The sequence below is a fragment of the Stereum hirsutum genome, assembly GCF_000264905.1.
Source record: "Stereum hirsutum FP-91666 SS1 unplaced genomic scaffold STEHIscaffold_11, whole genome shotgun sequence".
In the NCBI taxonomy this organism is placed as follows: Eukaryota; Fungi; Basidiomycota; class Agaricomycetes; order Russulales; family Stereaceae; genus Stereum; species Stereum hirsutum.
The window spans coordinates 207,891-227,972 of record NW_006763141.1 but is presented as its reverse complement, the minus strand read 5'-3'; the positions used below and the strand labels follow the sequence as shown (position 1 = coordinate 227,972).

The 20,082-nt window shown below is 51.0% G+C and overlaps 4 protein-coding genes across 4 annotated transcripts; 2 read left to right on the top strand and 2 right to left on the bottom strand.

The window, feature by feature from the left end:
• Positions 1-2,178: 2,178 nt before the first annotated feature.
• On the top strand, positions 2,179-4,096 carry STEHIDRAFT_112669 (uncharacterized protein; the record flags this gene model as incomplete). The annotated part of the gene is made up of 10 exons (XM_007306331.1): positions 2,179-2,359; positions 2,531-2,580; positions 2,604-2,751; positions 2,958-3,036; positions 3,166-3,230; positions 3,370-3,442; positions 3,542-3,676; positions 3,735-3,776; positions 3,893-4,031; positions 4,079-4,096. 10 exons carry the CDS (start codon positions 2,179-2,181, stop codon positions 4,094-4,096), a joined length of 930 nt encoding a protein of 309 aa, XP_007306393.1.
• Positions 4,097-8,559: 4,463 nt separating this feature from the next.
• Positions 8,560-10,264, bottom strand: STEHIDRAFT_169990 (uncharacterized protein). Its single transcript, XM_007306330.1, has 3 exons — positions 10,037-10,264; positions 9,208-9,908; positions 8,560-9,146 (listed from the first exon to the last, which is right to left on the bottom strand). Exons 1-3 carry the CDS (start codon positions 10,236-10,238, stop codon positions 9,033-9,035), a joined length of 1,017 nt encoding a protein of 338 aa, XP_007306392.1. The 5' UTR covers positions 10,239-10,264; the 3' UTR covers positions 8,560-9,032.
• Positions 10,265-13,544: 3,280 nt separating this feature from the next.
• On the bottom strand, positions 13,545-14,831 carry STEHIDRAFT_123078 (uncharacterized protein). The gene is made up of 6 exons (XM_007306329.1): positions 14,792-14,831; positions 14,438-14,677; positions 14,243-14,383; positions 14,169-14,194; positions 14,036-14,096; positions 13,545-13,715 (listed from the first exon to the last, which is right to left on the bottom strand). The coding sequence occupies exons 2-3, from the start codon at positions 14,507-14,509 to the stop codon at positions 14,258-14,260; spliced, it is 198 nt and encodes a 65-aa protein (XP_007306391.1). The 5' UTR covers positions 14,510-14,677; positions 14,792-14,831; the 3' UTR covers positions 13,545-13,715; positions 14,036-14,096; positions 14,169-14,194; positions 14,243-14,257.
• Positions 14,832-16,230: 1,399 nt separating this feature from the next.
• Positions 16,231-17,573, top strand: STEHIDRAFT_169989 (uncharacterized protein). Its single transcript, XM_007306328.1, has 6 exons — positions 16,231-16,259; positions 16,336-16,548; positions 16,632-16,870; positions 17,003-17,159; positions 17,227-17,343; positions 17,430-17,573. Exons 2-3 carry the CDS (start codon positions 16,374-16,376, stop codon positions 16,703-16,705), a joined length of 249 nt encoding a protein of 82 aa, XP_007306390.1. The 5' UTR covers positions 16,231-16,259; positions 16,336-16,373; the 3' UTR covers positions 16,706-16,870; positions 17,003-17,159; positions 17,227-17,343; positions 17,430-17,573.
• The last annotated feature ends 2,509 nt before the right edge of the window (positions 17,574-20,082 follow it).

Genomic DNA, 20,082 nt, shown 5'->3' with positions numbered 1-20,082 from the left:
ATCCCAAACAGGAGAGTAGGCGAATTTGTATTTTTGTCCTTCCATGTGGGTTGAGCATTCATGCGGTATTCGAGGAACATCGAGGACGCTTCAGAACCACAACATGCATGATGCCCTCGTTCGATGATCCTCTATGTAGTCTAGTACATATGCATGTCTTGGTCGTTCTCGACCAACTACATGGTTGACCGCAATTTCAATTCAGACTCCGCTACATTCTCGATGGCTGTGTCAGCCTACCTGTCTAATTAATTCTCTCACTTTCAACCCACATCGCCATCGAAGCGTCTTCGGAGTCTGAGTTGGCTGCGGTCTAACTCATAATGAAGACCTCGTGCGGTCTGCTTCTCTTCCCCATACGACTCGTCGATACTATGATTGGAGCCACATTTTCTCTTGAGGCAAGTACTCCTTCCATATCACATGCAATTTGATACCTCATCTCACCATGAGCTGTGCAGATATGCATCGCGCCACGCTGAAGATAGAGCCGCTTCAGTCCGTCGAGTGCGAGCTGTTCGACTAGGTTGTGCCTGCTATGCCCATGGATGAAAAGGCTGTGTCTTCGCTTGGCTTTGACGTACATTTCCTGTGGCATCAGGAAAAGATGTCCGGCGTAGCTGTTTACGCTATCTAAGTTGTCTTTTCCTTCTACGCCTCTAATTTTTCGACCTGGGAGGTGGCGGAGCATCACTTACATAGATTGCGAATCCACCCTCACTCTTCGAGCCTAATATGGACGCAAAGGTCATTGACTTGCTTAGAGTGGGCCAGAGCGGGTCCAGGTATGTTCTTTTCCTTTGTTGTATTGTTCTGGTGGTTGGTTCCATTGTGCCCATTGAAGAAGGTGGTCTAGTTCTCGGATCGGGAGACTGGGAGCCACTCGTCGAGGATTAAGTGGCATGTAGTGCATGGCACAATTCCGAAGTCATCACCAACTACTGATGTGATATTTCTGTTTAGGGCATATATCACGATAAAATTTTTCTCTAGTGTTTGTCATGGGCAAGCTCAAATGCCCTACATTGAATTTTCAGGCATCTCGTCCTGATACTGACAAGCCCAAATACTTGAATCTCCTGACCGAGACTTTTCTGTCGTGAGTTTCCCCATCGCACGACAATCGCACTCTAGACGTTCTTGTATAATATCTCCGCAGCGTGAATGGACCATCATCAATGCCTCGACTTCCAGTCCATTCCTCGAAACTCCGCCACTACATACCAGTACAGGAAAACAAAGTTCATCGTGTCTCACGTTCCCAAAAACGGAACGCCTCGCATCGCGCATTCGAATCTTCATGAGGCTGTGGAAGAGAAGAGAAGTCGAAGCTTCATTCAAAGAACCAGGGCAGTTGTAGTGAGTCCGCGTGCTCAGACGTGCCTCCCATTCTCACTTCTCATACTCATACTCGAGCGCCAGGCTCGAATTATCCGGACATGCACGTCTCCATCATGTTACTACACCTTCTCTTCCAACCCCTGAGCGAAGGTGTCCTCATCGAGTTTTGGGATTCTCGGATCTTGGCTTCTCTCACCGACTTGGAAGCAGACGCCATCATTGCCATGACCTTGACCAATCCAGCTACTCACAACCCGAGAATCTAAATGGATCTCTCGGAAGCGAGACCGTTCATCCGCATCATCGTTCAAGTCCGAACACGCTCTTGAATCCCCACTCTACCCCCATGGTTTCGCCGACTATATCAGAAAGTACGCCTTATGGCGCTCGTCATATCTTGAGACCAGTCACTGCCAAGGCCTCCTCCACATTCCGCATATCAATTCTATTTCTCATAAAGGGTCGAGATGGCGAGAAGGATAAGATACGATGGAACCTGCCGGCCCAGGCTCAGGTCGCTCACCTCGAGTAAAGTTTGACTGTTTGTAGTGGGTAGTTGGGATGTACATTGAAGCGCAGAAGGCCTGGCTTGCTTCGGACGATGGTTTGGTGTGAGAAGTCACTTTTGGTCAAACTGCGAAGTGGTAAGTGCCGGGCTGCTTATATTTATCAATACCCTCCCAGGAACTCGAGATCAGAGCCAAACTTACCGTAGATTGGTTGCATCTAGCAGTGGCGTGGTGTGGTTCTTGCGTTTCGATGCCGGTGAGTTATGTTCGTAGGCGCTAACTTATATATGCAGCTTTCTTCACACTAACATCTGCGCATCGTTTCCCCATGGGATTCTGGCTCAACATAGCAGCGCAACGTAGCCCACAACTTGTGCACCTAAAGTTCCTAACCTCAGAAGAAGGCCGCAATACTACTGCAAACTGGGATCGTCTCAGCCACATAAGACGCCACTATTCCATCAAATTCAAAGGCCACTGTGCCGTGTACCTTGTCATTTTCGTACAAGGTCTATCATCTCATTCCGCTCGTGTCTCATATTGCTCTCGACTTCATTTTGCTGACCCTTCCTTCCATGATTGTGCTACGGTATAGCGCGACCAAAATAACATCCAAGCAGATGAGCGTCCGACCTCCTCTCAACAACGGTGACTTCTCTCTCACATAAGGTACTTACTAGTCATTTGGCAAGAGGGAAGTCCCGATGTGACTGAAGGCACGCCTGCAACTGTAATACGTCGTCGACATTTCAGCCGAACCGCCTGAGTGAGCACCAACCTACCTCTCTGGCGGAACCTCGGGCCCAAATCATCGTACGTGCTTCTTTTGAGCCGATGGGATCACTGCACATCGCCGAGTCACGAATATCTCAGGAGAACTCGGATTTTCTCTCAAAACATCGTAAGCACTGGTGCCATGCGCTTCTAGACTTGAACCATGTTCACGACATGATATGACAGCGCCATGTCCTGCCATATCTCACGAGGCGGGTATGCATGTTCAAACTTGACGGGCTCTGGTACAATAGCATGGAGGGTGAATGCCCTGAACACATTAAGAAGAATGTATCAGAGTATCTTTAGCTGTAACCTGAACTAGACGCCTAGATGACGATTTTCCAACCGGTAGATCAACTCCCAGCACCAGAGAGATTGATTCCGATTGGGATGAGAGGGCTGATGAAAGGTACGCACCCTTCTTTACATTACCTACTGTAGCCGCAGTCGTGCACTCATTCTTCCATCAGTCATACTTGATTAACAGTTTTCATTGAGAGCCTTGGTTTGTCCCCCCTTTCATCTTCTTTGAACATAGGTTAATACCGCAACGTCTCCATCTTCGAAGCGTCAGTCCTGGCTGGGCAACCAGTCCGAACTTCAGTGTGTACTCTATTCTCCGTCCGATCGCGCATCTTTCATGCTACGTAGAGCTAAGCCTCCGAAGTCAAAGCGCTCAGCAAGACTGTATTTATCATAAATTCTTTCAGCGCCCAACCCACACTATATTTTTGATTCAAAGTCCGAGAATGTTCGATTGTTACGACTGCGATCTTCACAAAAGTGCCACAGGCCGGAGATGCCAGAATAAGTACGTACGTACCGACCAACCGAACGTGATCATATTCTCATGCATCTTGCGTGTCAATAACGACGTCCCATCTTGCTTTCGGCGTCTTTCTACATTCCGGCAGTGTATGGAATCTCCACCGTGGCGGTCAAGGGTCATGGTTTGATAGAGCTTTCTCTCTGTCGCGTCGTGGTACCCTCAATCTTCCTGGGTATATCTTGAAACTTCGACGAAAGAGAGCGCCTGCGAACGACTTTAGGTGTGTATCCTGTTCCCCTTATGTTCATACGTTCGTTCCGATGATACCGGTCACACAGCTCCAATGTGCCTCGTCTGCAAGTAAAACTATCCCAGCGAAGGTACGCACCTCCATGTGCTCAGGCCTATCTTTCACTCTATCTCAACCTCTACCTTCATACCCACGATGCTCATTTTCACGCTCGTCTTTGATCGTTACTACGTATGTCCATCACAGCGCAATCGCACGCCTTACAGCTATCCATTCCGACGGTTCTGACTCTCCGAGGACTATGGCGGGACACAGCTACATCGACAACAACGACACGACAGGCTCCGCCTCGGACCAAGGTTCTAGCCTACCCAATGCGTCTACGGTGTTTTTACACCTGATACCGGTGATGGTATCACCTCTCCGTTCAAGCGAGCTCAATTCCGATGACGGCCGTGGCACGAAACTAAATAAAACTTGGCAGAGCACGATTATGCATGGAATAACACGGCTATAGCTCTCGAGCGATGAAGGAGCTCGGAACGAAGACGTTCTTCTATATCTCCTTCCTCTCTTCCTTTCCTTCTTCTTCCTCTTGGTTATGATGCGTTGCACCCACTATCAAAGCTCTGCTGGCCCGAGGCTTCGTTGTTTCGGAATTCCAATTCCATGCTGCGGAGTGCTTCCTGCTCTCCTTGAAGTATTCAAACGCGGAACGAGTCGAGTCGAAGCGCTGACTTCCGAAGTTGACATTGTGGCTTCCAGATGTTGTGCCATGAATATGATTTTCGACGCTCGGTATTCTAGTAGGTCAGCTTGTCAAGTTCAGGCTTAGTCGGAAACACATTGCGGATATATCGGTGTTCAACCATCTCTTCTAGTGCAGGTCGCAAGTATTTACTCTTCTTGGGCTTGGAATGGAGCATCCAAAGGCGACGCGATGCTGGCATCTCCATAACGAAACAACGTCACCTGCATACCTTCTACGGTCATCTCGGTTCAATACGAGGTATCATGAGTACGTGTCTTCTCGTCACCTTTCGAATTCCTTGCACTCATTCTTGGTCTCAATATAGCCATCTGCATCGGGTCTTTTCTATTCTCTTACTTGCCGCATTGGTAGATCACTTCATTGTCGAGACCCGCATCCTCGTTCCGCACGCGCCTTGTGTGGCGACGAAGTTCTTCATTTCACTAAGCCCACGCAGGCACCATCGGAGCTCTTTATAATAACTCTTTCTCCGAGCCCATTCGAGCCAGTTTGCGTTCCTTTGGAGCCACATATAAACAGGACACGGCGAGACGACGAGGCTTCTGCTTCCATTCCATCGACGGTCTACTTATAACCTATCCGGATCATCAGCGCTAGCTGAGTATGAAGTGGAGTGTATCACGATGACGGACAGCTCATTCACGGGCCAGTGCGACTTCCATAAGGGAGCACTTAGCTAACAGATGTTCGTGACTTTGAAAATAGAGGGCGTCCACTTCCCGCCGAACCATCCATGGGTCTAACTCGAAGTAGTCCTTGTTGTCCCTTTTTGGATATGAACAGCCGGGAAATTGGAGCTTTGAATGTGCCAGATTCGTCGACGCTTACGCCATGGCACACACCGCCAGACTCGCAGGCTCAGGCTCGCGCTTGCTTAATTCAATCATCTGCAGCCTACGAAACTCGCCCTCGTGCCGCGTTACGAAGCTGAGGACGGTTTTGAACATATGTATATCCTTATGTGTCTTCCACTTTGTCCTTTTGGGGGAAAGACGAGGGGCGTGGTGATGCCAGAGGCTGTTCATGAGTTTCGTCAGACGAATGTTCGACAAAGCGCAGCACATCCTTTCGGTCTCTTTTGTTGTCGTTTTCAGCAAACAGGTAACGACCCTCAGGCTGAGGTTCTCCGAGCTGCAACAATTGCTTTCTCTATCTCTCTATCTCTTCACCTCTATCTCGTTATACTTACGCTGAGTAGTTGGACTTCCACTTGAACAAGGTCTACTTTATCCTGATGAAACTACACCCTTGCCAACTCTAGATGTTGTCCGTGCAAGTTGTGTTTGCCTTAACACTGTTGGGTCTCTTCTACAACTAGTCATGGTGCCGAGCTCATAAACGTTGATTTAGTGTCAGATATCCTCTACCTACGCTCGTCGAATCCCACACAACATTTCCTTCCGACTCATTTCTCTGTCCGCGGTTGGCGAATAAGCTCAAGCGCTTGCTCTGCTCGGCCGCATTACGATAACAACGGATATAAGCCTGCCGTCACACCTCTCATATTCTTCTTTTAAACACCCCGCTCAATGGCAAGTCTCAATGGCCGGGGAGCTCGAAGCTCACATCCTGTCCACTTGCCTCAGGCTCTGATGATCCTCAGGGCTGTGACGCCACATACTCAGCCTTTACCTGCAAGGTTCGCACGGCACATCTCGGCGAGCATCTTACAGTATGCAGTCGTATATGTGCGAGTCAAACAAGAAGCCGTGTGGGAACCCGTGTGATGCAACATGACTGGAAGCGGCTCGAGAGATGACAGAATGTGACAGGGATATTGACAGATTCGGACGATCAATCTCCATCTTCTATCTTTTCAGACAGAGCAGACAATACATCCTCGGGAATCGGGACTCCAGATTTGGTATGACGACATCTTCACGAAGCCGGCAAAGTTGACAGCAGGAGCGGCGATAAACCGAAGGCTTCGTCTCGGTGAGCATCGAGCAGGCTGCAGGAGATTGAGATGCCGCGGATAGCAGTGACTCGGCATCGCCTGGCTTTAAAAGCCTCGGAGACCAAACTTCAATCGGTACACACGTTCGGTGTCTCAGTAGCACAATCTCCTTTCCGTTAGACTGAGAGTATCAATGCGACGGTGCAAAGACCGAGTCAGCTGCCAATTGAAACCTTGAGTGCCAGCGAGTCAAGCCAAACTCAACCCCTGTGGCACCCCACGCCACACCCCAGCGGACATTGAATTCTAGTCGGAGTCGGCACGTATTTTTCTCAGTGCGTCCGAGTCCATCTTTTGCTTCCGCTTCGGCAGTTCCTCCCTCTAGTGATTTTTTGATACATGAACCGCGATTCATCTTCTTTCGCGGAGAACTTGCAGATCTTTCCTAACGCAGAGAGCTGGGCCATGGATGGACAGGGGCTGGCAGGCTCATGTTTTCGGGCCCGCACCGTGACGAGGCGGAGATCTTGAGGCTCTCTTGCCATTCAAGTCACTTCCTCCGAAGATTTGTGGTTGTATACGGTAAGTAAGTGGCTGCTTATGTTTTCTTAGGGCTGCTTCCGCATCACAGGAGGTGTATCGGATTCACCACCTTCCTTGCCATCGAGGCAGATTCGCTCGATCTCCCCCCTGCAACATCGTCATCTCGAGCTCGGCCGCCGCGCACAACTCTCGCCAACGATTCATATTGTAACGCTAGAAATCGATTGCATTGATTTAGAAGGCTTGCTCTCTGGTTTGAGACGGTGGCTCAACTTCAACATCGTCATCAACGCGGAGTAATCAAGTACTTCCAAGCATCGTTGTTGAATCTTATTTTTTTGGAGTAGGTTCAACGACTCATCATCATTAGAACGCACGAAGCCGATATATGACTCAAGGAACCTCTGAGCGTGGAGGAACTCAGGCCCGATGGCTTGCCCAGAATCTGTTCGTACGATGATCCAGGACAATCCTCTTCCTCTTGTGAGCGATGCGCGGAGTATCAAGACGGGTGAATAGGATCCACCACCTTGCACTGACCTCCAGGCGAGTCATTCTGAAGCAATTCTGATTCAAAGCTCAACGCTTGATCTTCGTCCCCTCGCCACATCGGCCCGTACCTGGCTCGTATGTAGCGCTACGACTCTATCGTATCGCTATAATTCATTCGTATCGACCCCGTTCGAGTCTTTCTATGCGTTTATATATGCATCCGCTCGAACGCTCAAGCTCAACGTCATATAAACTCGATGTAAGTACGCTTCTATATAGTCCTTAAGTACCCCGAATAACAAAACCCATTCTGGTCCACATTTCCTTTCCCTCCGAAGTCGCAGCGTAAGACACCGCCGCCCTCCGTTTTCTACGATCCTGACACGCCTCTCACAGCCTCTCATTCACTGGCAGATCCCCGCCCAAGACTAAGCTTGTTCTTGTCTGACTTTTATCGACAGGACTGCCACCATCGAGGTCATTATCCAGAAAGAGAAAACCCGACGCTCGACTGCTCTCCATCCGCCCAAATCAGGAAACGAACAAGTCAGTTAGACACCGAAGAGGCCGAAGAGACCGATTCGTGCTTGACTTCACTGACTGTAACTGAATGGCTGACGCGAGTGAGGTGACTACCGTAAGTACTCACTGTGTACCGTACTGTACACTGACTGACTAATCGAGCCACGATGATTGGACGTGACACCGATATTGACTGTGACAGGATCTGAACAAGGATCATCCCGTCCTTCGTCGCGATCCTGCGACACTTGTGGCAGGCGCTTCCTTATAATTATTGACAAGACAGACAGACAGAACGCATGGAAGACTCGTCCTCGGAGCCTGCCCCGCACTGACATTTCCAAGGCACGATCGTCGGTTCGGGTTCGGAACTATATCCTGCCAGTATCACCATATGGATCAACGATCGAAGGGCAAGTAAGTACATACTTGGGCAATGGACGGGGACCAGGATCGGGCAGGTCCGGAACGAGAGCTGGGACGCTGGAACGGGACGTAGCTTGACTGGAACGGAAGCAAAATTACTGATCATGATTCCTGATGGATCGAAGACTCGACGGAAGTAAATAAACCTCCATTTCTAACGTTGCGTTATGTTTTGGCACCGCGGGGGTCCACCTTCTTTGTGGGACGAGTAGGCGTCGAAACTCAAAGGAGCTAGCCTTGGAGGGATCGGACAACAGAGACGCGGCACAAGAGACAGGGATGCGTTCGGCAAAACAGATGCATAATGTACAAAGGACACAGAATTACGATGACTGTGGGTATACACAAGACAAGAGAAGAATACTGCGACTTTGACCGTTGTTTTGGGAGCCCTAAGCGACACGACGGCGAGCAAATAAAGAAAACAAGAAAGCAATACGATAGTACGGATATGGAAACAGGGGAAGGATGCGACGGGACCAGGGGATGAAGACGGGAAAAAGACGAGAGTCGGTGTTGAACGTGGGACGTTAAGGCACATAAAAGTCGTGTAGCATAAGATCTATAGGACATGCAACAGACACGAGGCGATGACTATGAATGGGACCATGCAAGATGCAAGAGAGAGCGGGAAAGAAGTATAACATATCAAGAAGAACGATCAGAAGAGCAATTAAGACCGAGCCAGCGGACAAAAGGGAAGCATACGAAGGCTGGACGCGCAGGTGAAGAGCTCATCGCACCACGACCCTCTTCGTATGCTTACCCGACCGCCGTCGACTCTCGCCCGGCGGAGCCATCCCAGGGACGGGAGCCCTCCACTCTTCGACGCTGATTCCGACGTTGACCTAGCCCGACAGAACATCGTTAGCTACGTTGGGCTAGTGGCTAGGAAAGAAAGAAACATACGGGCGTAGGTGGCGCCTGAACTTGCTGTTGCTGCTGAGGATGTTGCGGATGCACGTAATGCGGCGTCGGAGGCGAGCTTTGTTGCAACTGCTGCTGCTGCTGAAAGTGTTGTTGTTGATGTGGTGACATATCGGGGTGACCATGGCCAGAGTAAGAATGATGATGCTGGTGCTGTGGAGGCTGCATCGGCGCGGCGTGCGCGTGCATAGGCTGATGTTGCGAATGTTGCTGATGCTGGAGAAGTTGTGGGTGCTGGGGGTGTTGAGCATGCGGCGACGGATGCTGATATTGTGGATGCATATCGTGGCGCTGCGTCTGAGGCCCTGGAGGTGGCGGTAAAGGCGCCGAACTCGACCCCGACCGCTTCACCGGCTGCTGTTGACCATGCGCAAGAGGAACCTGCGCCATCGCACCCGCCGCCGTCCACGGTTCCCCCCTCTTCATACCCTCCATCCCTCCCTTGCCCAGGGCGCCCGATGGTTGGAAATCACTTTCGACACGCACTCTGATGATCTCCTTGCCCGCTTGGGCGAAGAAGGCGCGTTCTTGTTGGTGGAAGTAGATCGAGGTAGGACCGGGTTTGAGCATAGAAAATTGGTCGGGAGGAGGTGGAGGGAAGAGGCGCATAAGTTCGTGGCCAGTGGGTGGTGGTGGGTAGTTGCGAGGCGTAGGGGGTTGACCCTGAGGGAGGAGGTCGACATCTATTTGGTGTAGGGTGGGGTAGGAGGTAGAAGGTAGAGGGTGAAGTGAAGTGAAGTGAAGTGAAGTGTGGCGTCAGTAGGTGTGTGTGGCCAGTAGCAGAAACGAGTGAGCAAATGTATGGACGTACGAGGCAGATTGCTCGGAGAGATCGGTCTCCTGATCTGACCAGAACCAGAGGGACCAGGAGCATGATGATGAATCGGAGGCAGTTGAGCCTCAGGACTGTGGCTATGAGTATGGCCATGGTGCATCGGAGGCGTCATAGACGCTGAAGACGGCGAACGAGAGAGCTCGGCTACAGGGCGCAAGCTGAACTGGTGCTGCTGCATGGCGACAGTATACAAATTCTGGGTGGCGGCTAGGGGCGTGGGGGCTGATGGGGGAAGCGATGGGGAGTCGAGGGAGGCGGAACGGGAAGGCTTTATATGGATTGCGAATAATGGGATAAGTAGAACGATGGGATCGGGCGGATATTGGAATATTCAAGGAGATCGCTGCAGTGTGATTCTCATGGATGGGGAGATGCGCTCAGAAGCGCTTCCGTTACGTTGCCCAGGGCCCAAGCCTCGTGCGCCATTACCAATCGCTCCTCATCAGATCCGCGCGATCCCGTTCTTCAGATCTCCTGCATCTTTCTCTCCTCCTCCCCGGGCACTGGCGGGCTCACAGCTCCTCTTCCGCTCACGTCGGCTACTTCATCCCGAAAATAGCTTACGAACATCTTCCGGCCCTCCTCCCGCAACCGCCCAACCGACAGCGCTCGTTGCTTTCCTCCATTCGGAATTCGTCTCAATCCTCTCGCGTCCCAATTGTCGTCGTCCTCCGGTCCCTATCCCCTTCCCTGGTGCCACTGATCATCACCTTGTCGTCCCATCCATCTGCACCCGACGATTCATTCCAGATAAAAACATGCGTATGTCAAGATGGCTCATCTGTACTCGCTTCACGACACTCGGAAATGATCTGTCGCTTGGACTCCGACGCGGCCACGTCCTGTCTGGTATGAAGGAAGGAACGCACATCATAAAATATCCACCCGCAGACAAATCGAACCGAGATCTCATATCATCATGTCATTTGGCAGAAGGTTGCAAGCCTTGATGCAGAGAGAAATGAACGCCGCTCCTTCGTTCGTCGTCGTCGCGATTCAAGATGACAACACGTCACTTCCTAATGGGGGCATGAGCCTGCCCATAAAGGGCAGCTTCCAATGACTCCCCCTTTTGGGCAAATACAGTATAGGAAGGATCGCACAGCCTCACCACGACGGAACGGCGGCGAGTTCGGCACGTTGGATGTTCGCCACCTCGTGCCACGCCACATCTCAAGCCAGCTTTCAACCAACACCTCGTCTCAAGGGTTTGCCCCTTCCTGGTCTTCGCTCAACGCGATCTTCTTCTACTCAATACGTCCATCTCATTCCTCACCACCACTCTCATCCTCGGCTCGGATCGGTGAAAGCTCGCAGCCGCTCAGGCAAACTTATCTTCCGCGCTCCGAAGTTGTTTCAAGAACTTGCTAGGGACCTCAGGTTCCTCTTTGCTCTGACACCTTAGACTGACAGCGCTTCTGGTCATCTTTCCGCTAGCGTCTTCTTGTCTTTCGGCATGAAATATCAGCTGTAAACGAACGATCTTCTTTCCTTAATGGGTTGCTCTCCTCCGATACGAGAGAATGCTCGGAGCGATAGAGGATCATTCGATCGCGTACTGTACTTCATGACTCCGCGACAGCGCCAAGTTGCAGAGAGAACAACCCGATTCCTCGAACCTTCAGTAGCTTCAGTACCTGTCGGCTTTCTCCAAGGGCACACCTCTTGTCTTTCTTCGGTCGTCTCACGGCTCTGCTGTCCTGTCATGCGCACTCCAAATCATCGACTATCCCTTATTTGCGTCTCGTTCTCCCTCGAAAAATCCTTAGCATCCATCAATAAGTATGAGCCCCACGGACGAGAGTCCTTCCCTCCGAGGGATTTCGCTTGTGACGGTCCACTACCGACAACGCAGCCTATTGCGATCGGATGCTCGGAGGATTGAAGGATCATTCGATCTCACTATGAGTCCTTCGTGTCTCTGACAGCAGCTGATAGTGAGCACCATGCAGTGTCGGTTACTTGCCGGTGACCTGCAACCTTCAGTACTTGTTCGCCCTCGGCCAATTTACGTTGAACTGTCCTATCTCTCTCTATCCTCCGTAGCTTACCGGAAGATATCCCCTCTGAGCTATACCTAACCAGACTGCGTTCCTATTCATCCCGAAAAGCTACTACAAAACAGAACAAAACAAGAAGGTCAAGACAATCGCGACGGCTCGTCACCGACATTCGAAGTCAGCAGGCCACCACTCCTGTCTCCGATTGACCGTCTATCCCTGCTTTGTACGTGAGTGTCGTTCTCATCTTGCTGCGTGGTTTCTTACGGCTCTTAACAAAGTCACCGGTAGCCAACAACATACACTAAAAGAGACCGAGAAGACGCGGCCCGTCAGCGTCCCACCGGACCACCAGTCACTTGCTCCTTGTCTCCCTGGTTGCCTCGCAGTTTCGTACGTATTATGTATCGTCCTCATCCCTGACGTTCCTACCATGACTCCAGTGCGACTTTGCTCACTTGCCGACCTGTGGAACTTATCTCCGTGATCCCAGAGTGTTACACAATTGCATGCTGGCAAGTCGCATCACAAGTACTAGTACATGAATACATGTGGACCCACCTTCCTTACAGCACACCTTCGGCAACACCCGCGACTAGGATACTTGGGATTATCGCTTCCGTCCGAGAGAGGTCAGTTGGAGAGCCGGCACAGTGCCTGCCAGTGCTGAGTACCACACTATTCTCGTCACCCTCTCTGAATGGCCTCTATGATAAGCGAGCGAACTTACGAGCTGAATAGACCGTCTAGACGCTCCCGTGGCTCAGTTCAGGGTGATGCACAATTGTGGCGCATAGGTATGCCGTGGCAGAGACCTAGGTGCAGAAGGAAAGGGTTCAGGGTCGTCCTGACGAGATCAATTCAGTTCTGGACAGTCTAAGGACGAGGATGGTATTTCTGCACAAATGGCTGGGTCCATCTCCATTGGTCTCGTTCCTGCTTTTCCGAATGCCCGAGTCTAAGATGATAGATCGAGTGGTACCCTTCGCTTGGGGATTCAGCGACTTATACGAGGACTTTCACTGCTCAGTTGCCTTACCGGGCGCCGAGGATTTTTAAGCCCAAAAGCCGTGATTGTTCTTTCGGACCCGTGTGTTCTTGTTTTTATTTTGATCGTGGTCATTGTCTAATCCAGATGCCTTCTATTCCAGTCGAGCATAGCACTCGAAGCCTCGACATCGACCCCCGAATTCGAACTCACACCACTGGCATTCTATGTAACTCACAACTGATCGCTTCGAAATTCTCGAGCTCTCGAGGCTCAGCTCGCCTCACCCTTGTGGTTCTTTCGAGCTCAGGTGGCGTGGCCAAGTGTGAAGCGACTGAGAAAGGCCAAGAGGCGGCACCTGTGGTCACTCATGTGCCTTCTCTTATTCTGTTATAGCTACTCATGACACCAGTGGACTGTAAGACCCCGCCTCCGCCTCCGCTTCAGGATGTGTTGATATTCATTGTTCGCGCGTATGGGCGGGCGGCGGGCGCTCCGCGTCCACAGCCTACAGGCCGTATGCACGCGTCCCATTCACCGCGACGGGCTTTTACTTACCACTCCGTCATCCCGCTCGATCGATGTCGATGACAATCACTGAAGCCGCATAAGTAGACGCCCATAACACCGTACGTTTATGGTGGAGTCGGACCAGTCGCATTTTCCGGTACGTACGAAGTACTGCATGGTCGAGGACGACTTCGGTCCTTATAGAGAGGATCGGGACAAGCTCCTTCGTTTGTTTGACAGCTCTCCCTGCCGTCGTCCGAACACATATCCTTATGTGGTTTGTATGTTGAAAAGGCTATCCCACGACTCTCTTCGGCGGTTTCCTGCGCTTTTCTCTATGTGTTTTTGGCGCCCAGCAGAGTACTTGGACCCAGATACATTTGGTCGCGCCACCGCCACAATTTCGCGACCGGGACGAAGGAGTCGTGCTTTCGAGTGCATAACTGCTAGATGGTCATGATCAAAAAAATACAATAGAGAACGAATTGATAGCGGCCGCGTTGACTTATCCCGACCGCTGGCGTTCCGTGTACAGCAGGTATGTGCCCACTCTCTCACTGTTCGCCTCCTGAGTACCTGCCACAGCTCTCATACTCACGACTACATTTAGATCCTCATATGTTCTCAAACGCATGAGTACGTCAACTGGATGATTCCAAATTCAGGACTCATAATTGTACTTAGGAGGTCCTAGTGCGCTTAGTAACTTAAGGCCGACCCAGCCTGCCGTCCTCCCATCGACCTCCAGCCACCATCTAACTCGAAATGATTCTTCGGCTTCCATTCACGAGTATAGCCCTCGGTCGAGGCAGGCTCCCATGTAACGTACGTACATCCTCAATTACTTATGTAGTTGATTGCTGAAGGCGACTTTGAAAGCGCCGAGAAGGGAGGTGCCCCGGAGGGAGGCGGAAGGGCAAGCGAGGGAGGTGACGGTGATTGTGTGTACATTGTGAGTTATGCAGCACAGTGATGTTTTTTCTGGCCGCATAGATGTTCTTCTGAAGTCGACAAGCGTATATGAATCCGGTCTAGTCAGAAGACGTGTTTTCCCGACAGGCTTTTCAACTGCACACGACCAAAATTCGAGTCGACCATTCCATTCCCTCGAAGTCTTCGGTGCGTAATTCACGATATCATGGGGTCGCATGACGATGACCTCAGTATGGCCATTCACTCTCCTTCTGATGCTGGCTATCAACACGCCTGCCATGGTCTTTTGCCGCATCCTAGATGACGCCTTACGGTCGTGATCTCTTTTCTCGTGTTATTCTCACGGACACGGGTGCAGTCTATCTAATCATTGGAAGACCGACAAAGACGGGAGAAGAAGGGCGGTTTAGAAGGGCGATCTGTCGAGTAGCACGGTAGGCCGGCTACAAATTCACAGTCTTACATTTCAGTCAGTCTCCGGACTCCGGGGTGTGGTATGTTTAAAGCCACTATCAACGCATTATCGTGAGTCCATCATTGATATTTTGGTCTGCCACGCTGTTACCCTCTGACTGGAATGCTCTAGTAGTCAGACTGCGTCATGTTGGAAACAGCCTGTCTCATCAAGCCCGACAACTGAAGTCCTAGTCATCCGCGTACCATCTCCTGGAAGCCATATCCGTCCTCGACGACGCCGATCCTTGCTTCCTTCGAACTATCAACAAGTACCTCACAACTCGGACCTTCTGAATCTCCACTCGGAGTCCGTCGAGCGATCGTTGAACGAATCACCGTGTGGCGCAAACTCATCCATGAGGTATCGCACAATCCTTTCAGGTCGCCTCTCACGATCTAAGTCGACTAAATTGTTCGAAGACGAGAAGAGTTTCCGCATCACATCTCAAGCGAGTCAATGTCGTCAGGTCAAGTGTTCCAGTCATATCAGGTGGAATCTTCCTTCATTTCCGCCACTTCACTCAGCCTAGAGACGCTTGGGGATATACAAGTTAGGACAGTTTGCCTGAGCATACATTATCATCGACTGGCACGGGTTCAAACCGAAGTGGCGAGGTATGGATTGACATTCTAAAGTGGAAGGCTCGTCAAAAGCTCTCTGCGACGAGTCCGTGTTTTCTGGATTTGCGGTTATTGCTCGGCGCCACCGCCACCTTTCCAAGCGCGTCACTTATGTAAGACAGCCACGCCTCGACGATCCTCCTCCTCAAAGCCAACCTCGTTGAACCTTCAGCCCATAACTTTCAAGTTTGACAGCATACTTCAAGCTCAAACTTGCGGTATATGATAAATTACCCTTTGGCAACACTTTCCCTCCTCCGTCATGCCTCGGTGCCGACAATTTAGAAATATAACATCCCAGTCAGCCGTGAGCTTGTTTTCCACCGCTCATCTTCATTCTTCATTATCTCCCTGCATCTTCTACAGAAGGCAACATTTGTAGGCTGATCTTCCTTAGGCCGAAATACAAATGCAAATCGAACATCTCCAATCAGTCTCAGGGCTGGGTTACCGTCGATGTCAGGTGTCATATGTATGTTTTCATGTGCCTCGAACTCCGCCTTGATATAGGTCGCAACAGGTCGCATCTGGCATGGAAGTTGGAAGTCTCCTCGTCCACCTGCTGGAAGCACAGCTTACAAGCTAGTTAAGTACCACCGCTTGCCGTAAAATCCTAGTTCCATCCGTTGATCCGAATTTGTCAGTCAGTATCATAGATCTTCATTTCGAAGAGTGGTGCACTTTCGCTGAGGTCGGTCCTGGTCGGTCGCCGCCGTATGTGCCTCGTGTGCATGCGATGTGACGATCCTCCTTTCCTTTGCATCTAGGTTGATTGTGCGGTGTCTTGAAGTCAAGCTGCGGACACATGCATAAGAGAATGGGGCGATTGAGCTCAACGTCATGGGTTACATCACTGGTTAGACGGACGGTGATGTTAAGGAAGCTTAGCGGTGGGCCACACTGCAGGGTTCATCGATGTGAGAGTCAGCGGATGCTGCATCTTGTACGACCTCCCACTGGTGGCTGCAGCGCGAGGAACGGCGAGTTTCTTCCCTTCTCTCAGCGACAAGACACACTCACCTTGACCTGTCCATGTATTGTCGCACGTCACGGTCTTTTGAAGATTCCGCGGCTCGCCCCACTTCGGTCTACCACGCTTTCATGTTCACCCTTCCTCCTTCTTCACGGATCCACTAACCCCAATCATCCGGCCAGGCATATAGCGGATATGGATTCCACACCCACACAATGCCACATTCATGTATCACACCCCCGTCATACCTGCGAGGGCTGCGAATCAGATTCCACATTCGACCGCAAAACAAGGCGCAAATAGTGAAATGAATCAGCTACTAGACGCTCGTGAGCACAACTCAACTCATCCTTTGACCTTTACTCGAAGCGCTGTTTCAGAATCGAGTACTATCCAAATTCATGATGCGTTCACGCGATGTTCGTGCGAGGATGGACGATGGTCTGATATGTCTGTGCTAGGCATTCATCAAAGGTCGCACCTCGCTCTCCGACTCAGACGTCCTTCTCGATTGAATGGTTGGAAGCTGCGCTTCATGAGGGTGTCAATGAAGGTGATGTAGCCCGTGACAGCCCCTTTCATGGAACCCTCGGGGTGCGTACGTCTGCTATGAAAGGGGTACGTACTTCCACTGCATTGTATACGACGTAGTGTTCCTACTGACTTTCTATCGTGATCTTCGAAGTGCCTATAGGCGTCATAGTAGATTTAGAGATACGTATGGATACACTCAACATCCTGATTCGAATGCTTGCCATTACAATCTTCGAAGTTACCGTGCACACCCAGTTGAAGATCCGAGGTACGTATTGCGCTTCGCTTCCCATTCTGCTGCATGTGCCATGACATCGTGATCTTTGAATTCAATCACAGTATGTATTTGGTCAGCACGGTATCCAATTGAGCTTGGCTACGTTTCCCAAGTCGACCGTCTCACAAATACGTGGCGTCAGGACGACCTTATTCGTCAAGGCGGCAAGTACAGGCACAAACTCACACGTATACTGCTACGCAGTGTTACGCGTCTCTTCCATCATACCGTGCTGCTTCGCTCAATCTCCGTACTGCCGGGTCTCCAACCACTCTTTCAAGCCAATCTTTCAAGACGCCGTCTCGCTTGGCATATCGGGAGGCTTCATTCCTAGACCTCGTATCCCCCTTGGAGGCGACAAGGATCGTCCCTTGCTGATCTCATGACCCCGGTCAAACCTCTATGCTCGCTTTGACTGCTGATACTGTCTCTTTTGCGCTTTCAGAAACTTCCTCTTCAGAATATCACCCTTTCTGTGAAGAACGCCGGTTAGCGCTCACAACCTGACCGGCGAATTTGGCGCAGTCACTGCACGACCTTCGGTAAGCTGTTTTGCTGGCATTGACTACTGGTTCTTCTGCTACGCCCCCCCAGTTCTCCTTCTTGCGGCATGGTACTGCACGCGAAGATGACCGGGTTCAGCGATGTGCTGCGCGACGATATGGCTACACAGGTCATACGGATTATTCCACATAACCGTGACGCCCACGCCAGGCCTAGCGTCACCGCCAAAGTCTGCTTCTCATACTGCCGAAAGAAAACAGCGCCCTTTAGAACCTCGCTACGAAACAAAATGCTTCGAGCGATTCAATTATACACATGCTGTATACCCCTACCGTAACCTTGCGGGGCTTCTGAGTCACCGCTTCGTCTTCCCCGTTTTGACTTCACCGTCGAGGGCGAGCAGAAGTGACTCTAGGAGCGAAGCAGCATTATGTGGCTTCGTACAGTACGGTACCGTCCGCTTGTTGTAAGCAGGGCCTTCGTGTGCTCCTTTTGGCTCTACCCCAACGCTCTATGTCCGTCAAGCGATGGTTTTGTTAGTTTCCGACCTACCACTGAGCACGTAAATCCAGCTCATCGTGTCGTGTTTTAACATAAAACCGTCCCTGCCCCTCCGCGAGGTTCTCGGCGTTAGTGAATTCGGTGGTAAGTAGTGGATTCACTTGCCATGGTGTCGCTGCGCTCACTGGTTTTGGTTCGTTCTCACCCTCAGGCTCCACTTACACAGTGAGTCTCGCTCTTTGACAGGTACGATGGTAGTGTTACCGGACGCACATTGCGCTATGAACGACTTCCATCATGTTGTTCCCGGAAATTGTCACAGACTTCAGCATTCACCCTCCGTGAAGGGCTCCTTCGGGACTGAAAGACGACCTTGGACACTCCACGCAGTCAGTTTGTACGTTGCAGGTTACCCCGTCTTGGGATGCCGGCCGAATAGGTGTTATAATTCTTGATCCAAACGCTGGCTTCACATGCCTCAATACAGGGCTTGAGTTGTATGTTATTTGATGTCCCGTGTCTTTCAGTTAGGCGTGGTGTACAGGGGTCGGGTTGACGCTTTGGCTGTGGAGACGGGATGCCATAATCACCGCTCTCGAGCCGTGCTCCATTAATACAGTAAGTATCTGAGTCGATGTACTGCGTTGACCTTCTCCCAGACAGTGACCCAGTATCATCCGCATCTTGGTCAGGACACTGGTCGGGCCTGAGGCAGACGTGGGTCCTTCCGGGCCCTGTGAATCCTATCCGAAAAGATCAGCCCGATTAGGACTGTGGCGCGAGGGCTCGGAGCGAGTTGTACGTATATGCGTTCGCTTCATGTGCATCAACTGAGAATGGTACAGTGATAGGTACTACGGTACGTCATATCCGACTCTCACGATTTCTACGTTCTCAACTGTGTTTGCTGCTTTCAGGCCTCTCAGGGAGACAAGCGTTGGCCGTTGGCCTCTACGACCCGTACCCAATCTTAGATCAGATATAGAGATGCACAACGTGTTCGAGCAAAACCACAGAAAGAAGTCAGTTCGCCATTTATGTCAAGAACATCTTCGAGCTCGCTGAATCAACTTCCCAAACTGTGCCACATAGGTACACTGTCGTAAGTCGAAGCCCTTCCCCCATCGATCGCCTGCTGGGTCCTTGGCTCGTTGCCATGCGTGGAAGCGCAGAACATCACGCATCATACACGACCATTCAATATCGTGCGCACCCGGTGGTTGAACTTATCTGCCCGTTGAGTAAGGTGCCCTCCACGAATCAGTTCCTTCGACGAGAGTTTGTATGGTGGCCATGGAGTCCATTCACACCACCTTCGGCATGGCTTCGGTGAGACTTGGTTGGGCGTTCGGTCGCTATCTCTCCGAAATCTGGTACGTACTTTCACTTCGAATTCGACGCTCATTGTGGTACCTTTCGCTGATTACCCTTGTAAGGCCGGTGGTGGCAGTCATGAGCGTATGTTATTGATATCGCTGATTGTGGCGTTCAGGCAGGTTCCGCCGCTCCATGTTCATGCGGGTCAATGTAGATCACGCAATCTCTGACTCGTCTCAAGCTTTCGAATATTGCCTCAAGAGATGGACCTTGCAAGATGAAGACAAGACGAATATCGCGTGTGGCTTTCGATCGATAATCATACTGAGGATATCGCACGACTGCGGAAGTCGGGCACTGGGGATTCCCACTACCCGAGCCTTTACGAATGCCCAAGTTTTTGACGCC

What these genes read in the sequence shown, in the direction of transcription:
- STEHIDRAFT_169990 (XM_007306330.1), bottom strand. Translation starts at nt 10,238, where the DNA reads ATGCAGCAGCACCAGTTCAGCTTGCGCCCTGTAGCCGAGCTCTCTCGT. An exon ending in CTCTCCGAGCAATCTGCCTC is followed by an intron (nt 9,909 to 10,036) that starts GTACGTCCATAC and finishes TACACCAAATAG; the next exon opens with ATGTCGACCTCCTCCCTCAG. An exon ending in TTCAGGCGCCACCTACGCCC is followed by an intron (nt 9,147 to 9,207) that starts GTATGTTTCTTT and finishes CTGTCGGGCTAG; the next exon opens with GTCAACGTCGGAATCAGCGT.
- STEHIDRAFT_123078 (XM_007306329.1), bottom strand. Translation starts at nt 14,509, where the DNA reads ATGTACACACAATCACCGTCACCTCCCTCGCTTGCCCTTCCGCCTCCC. An exon ending in GGGCACCTCCCTTCTCGGCG is followed by an intron (nt 14,384 to 14,437) that starts CTTTCAAAGTCG and finishes GGATGTACGTAC; the next exon opens with GTTACATGGGAGCCTGCCTC.
- STEHIDRAFT_169989 (XM_007306328.1), top strand. Translation starts at nt 16,374, where the DNA reads ATGCATAAGAGAATGGGGCGATTGAGCTCAACGTCATGGGTTACATCA. An exon ending in TGGCTGCAGCGCGAGGAACG is followed by an intron (nt 16,549 to 16,631) that starts GCGAGTTTCTTC and finishes GGTCTTTTGAAG; the next exon opens with ATTCCGCGGCTCGCCCCACT.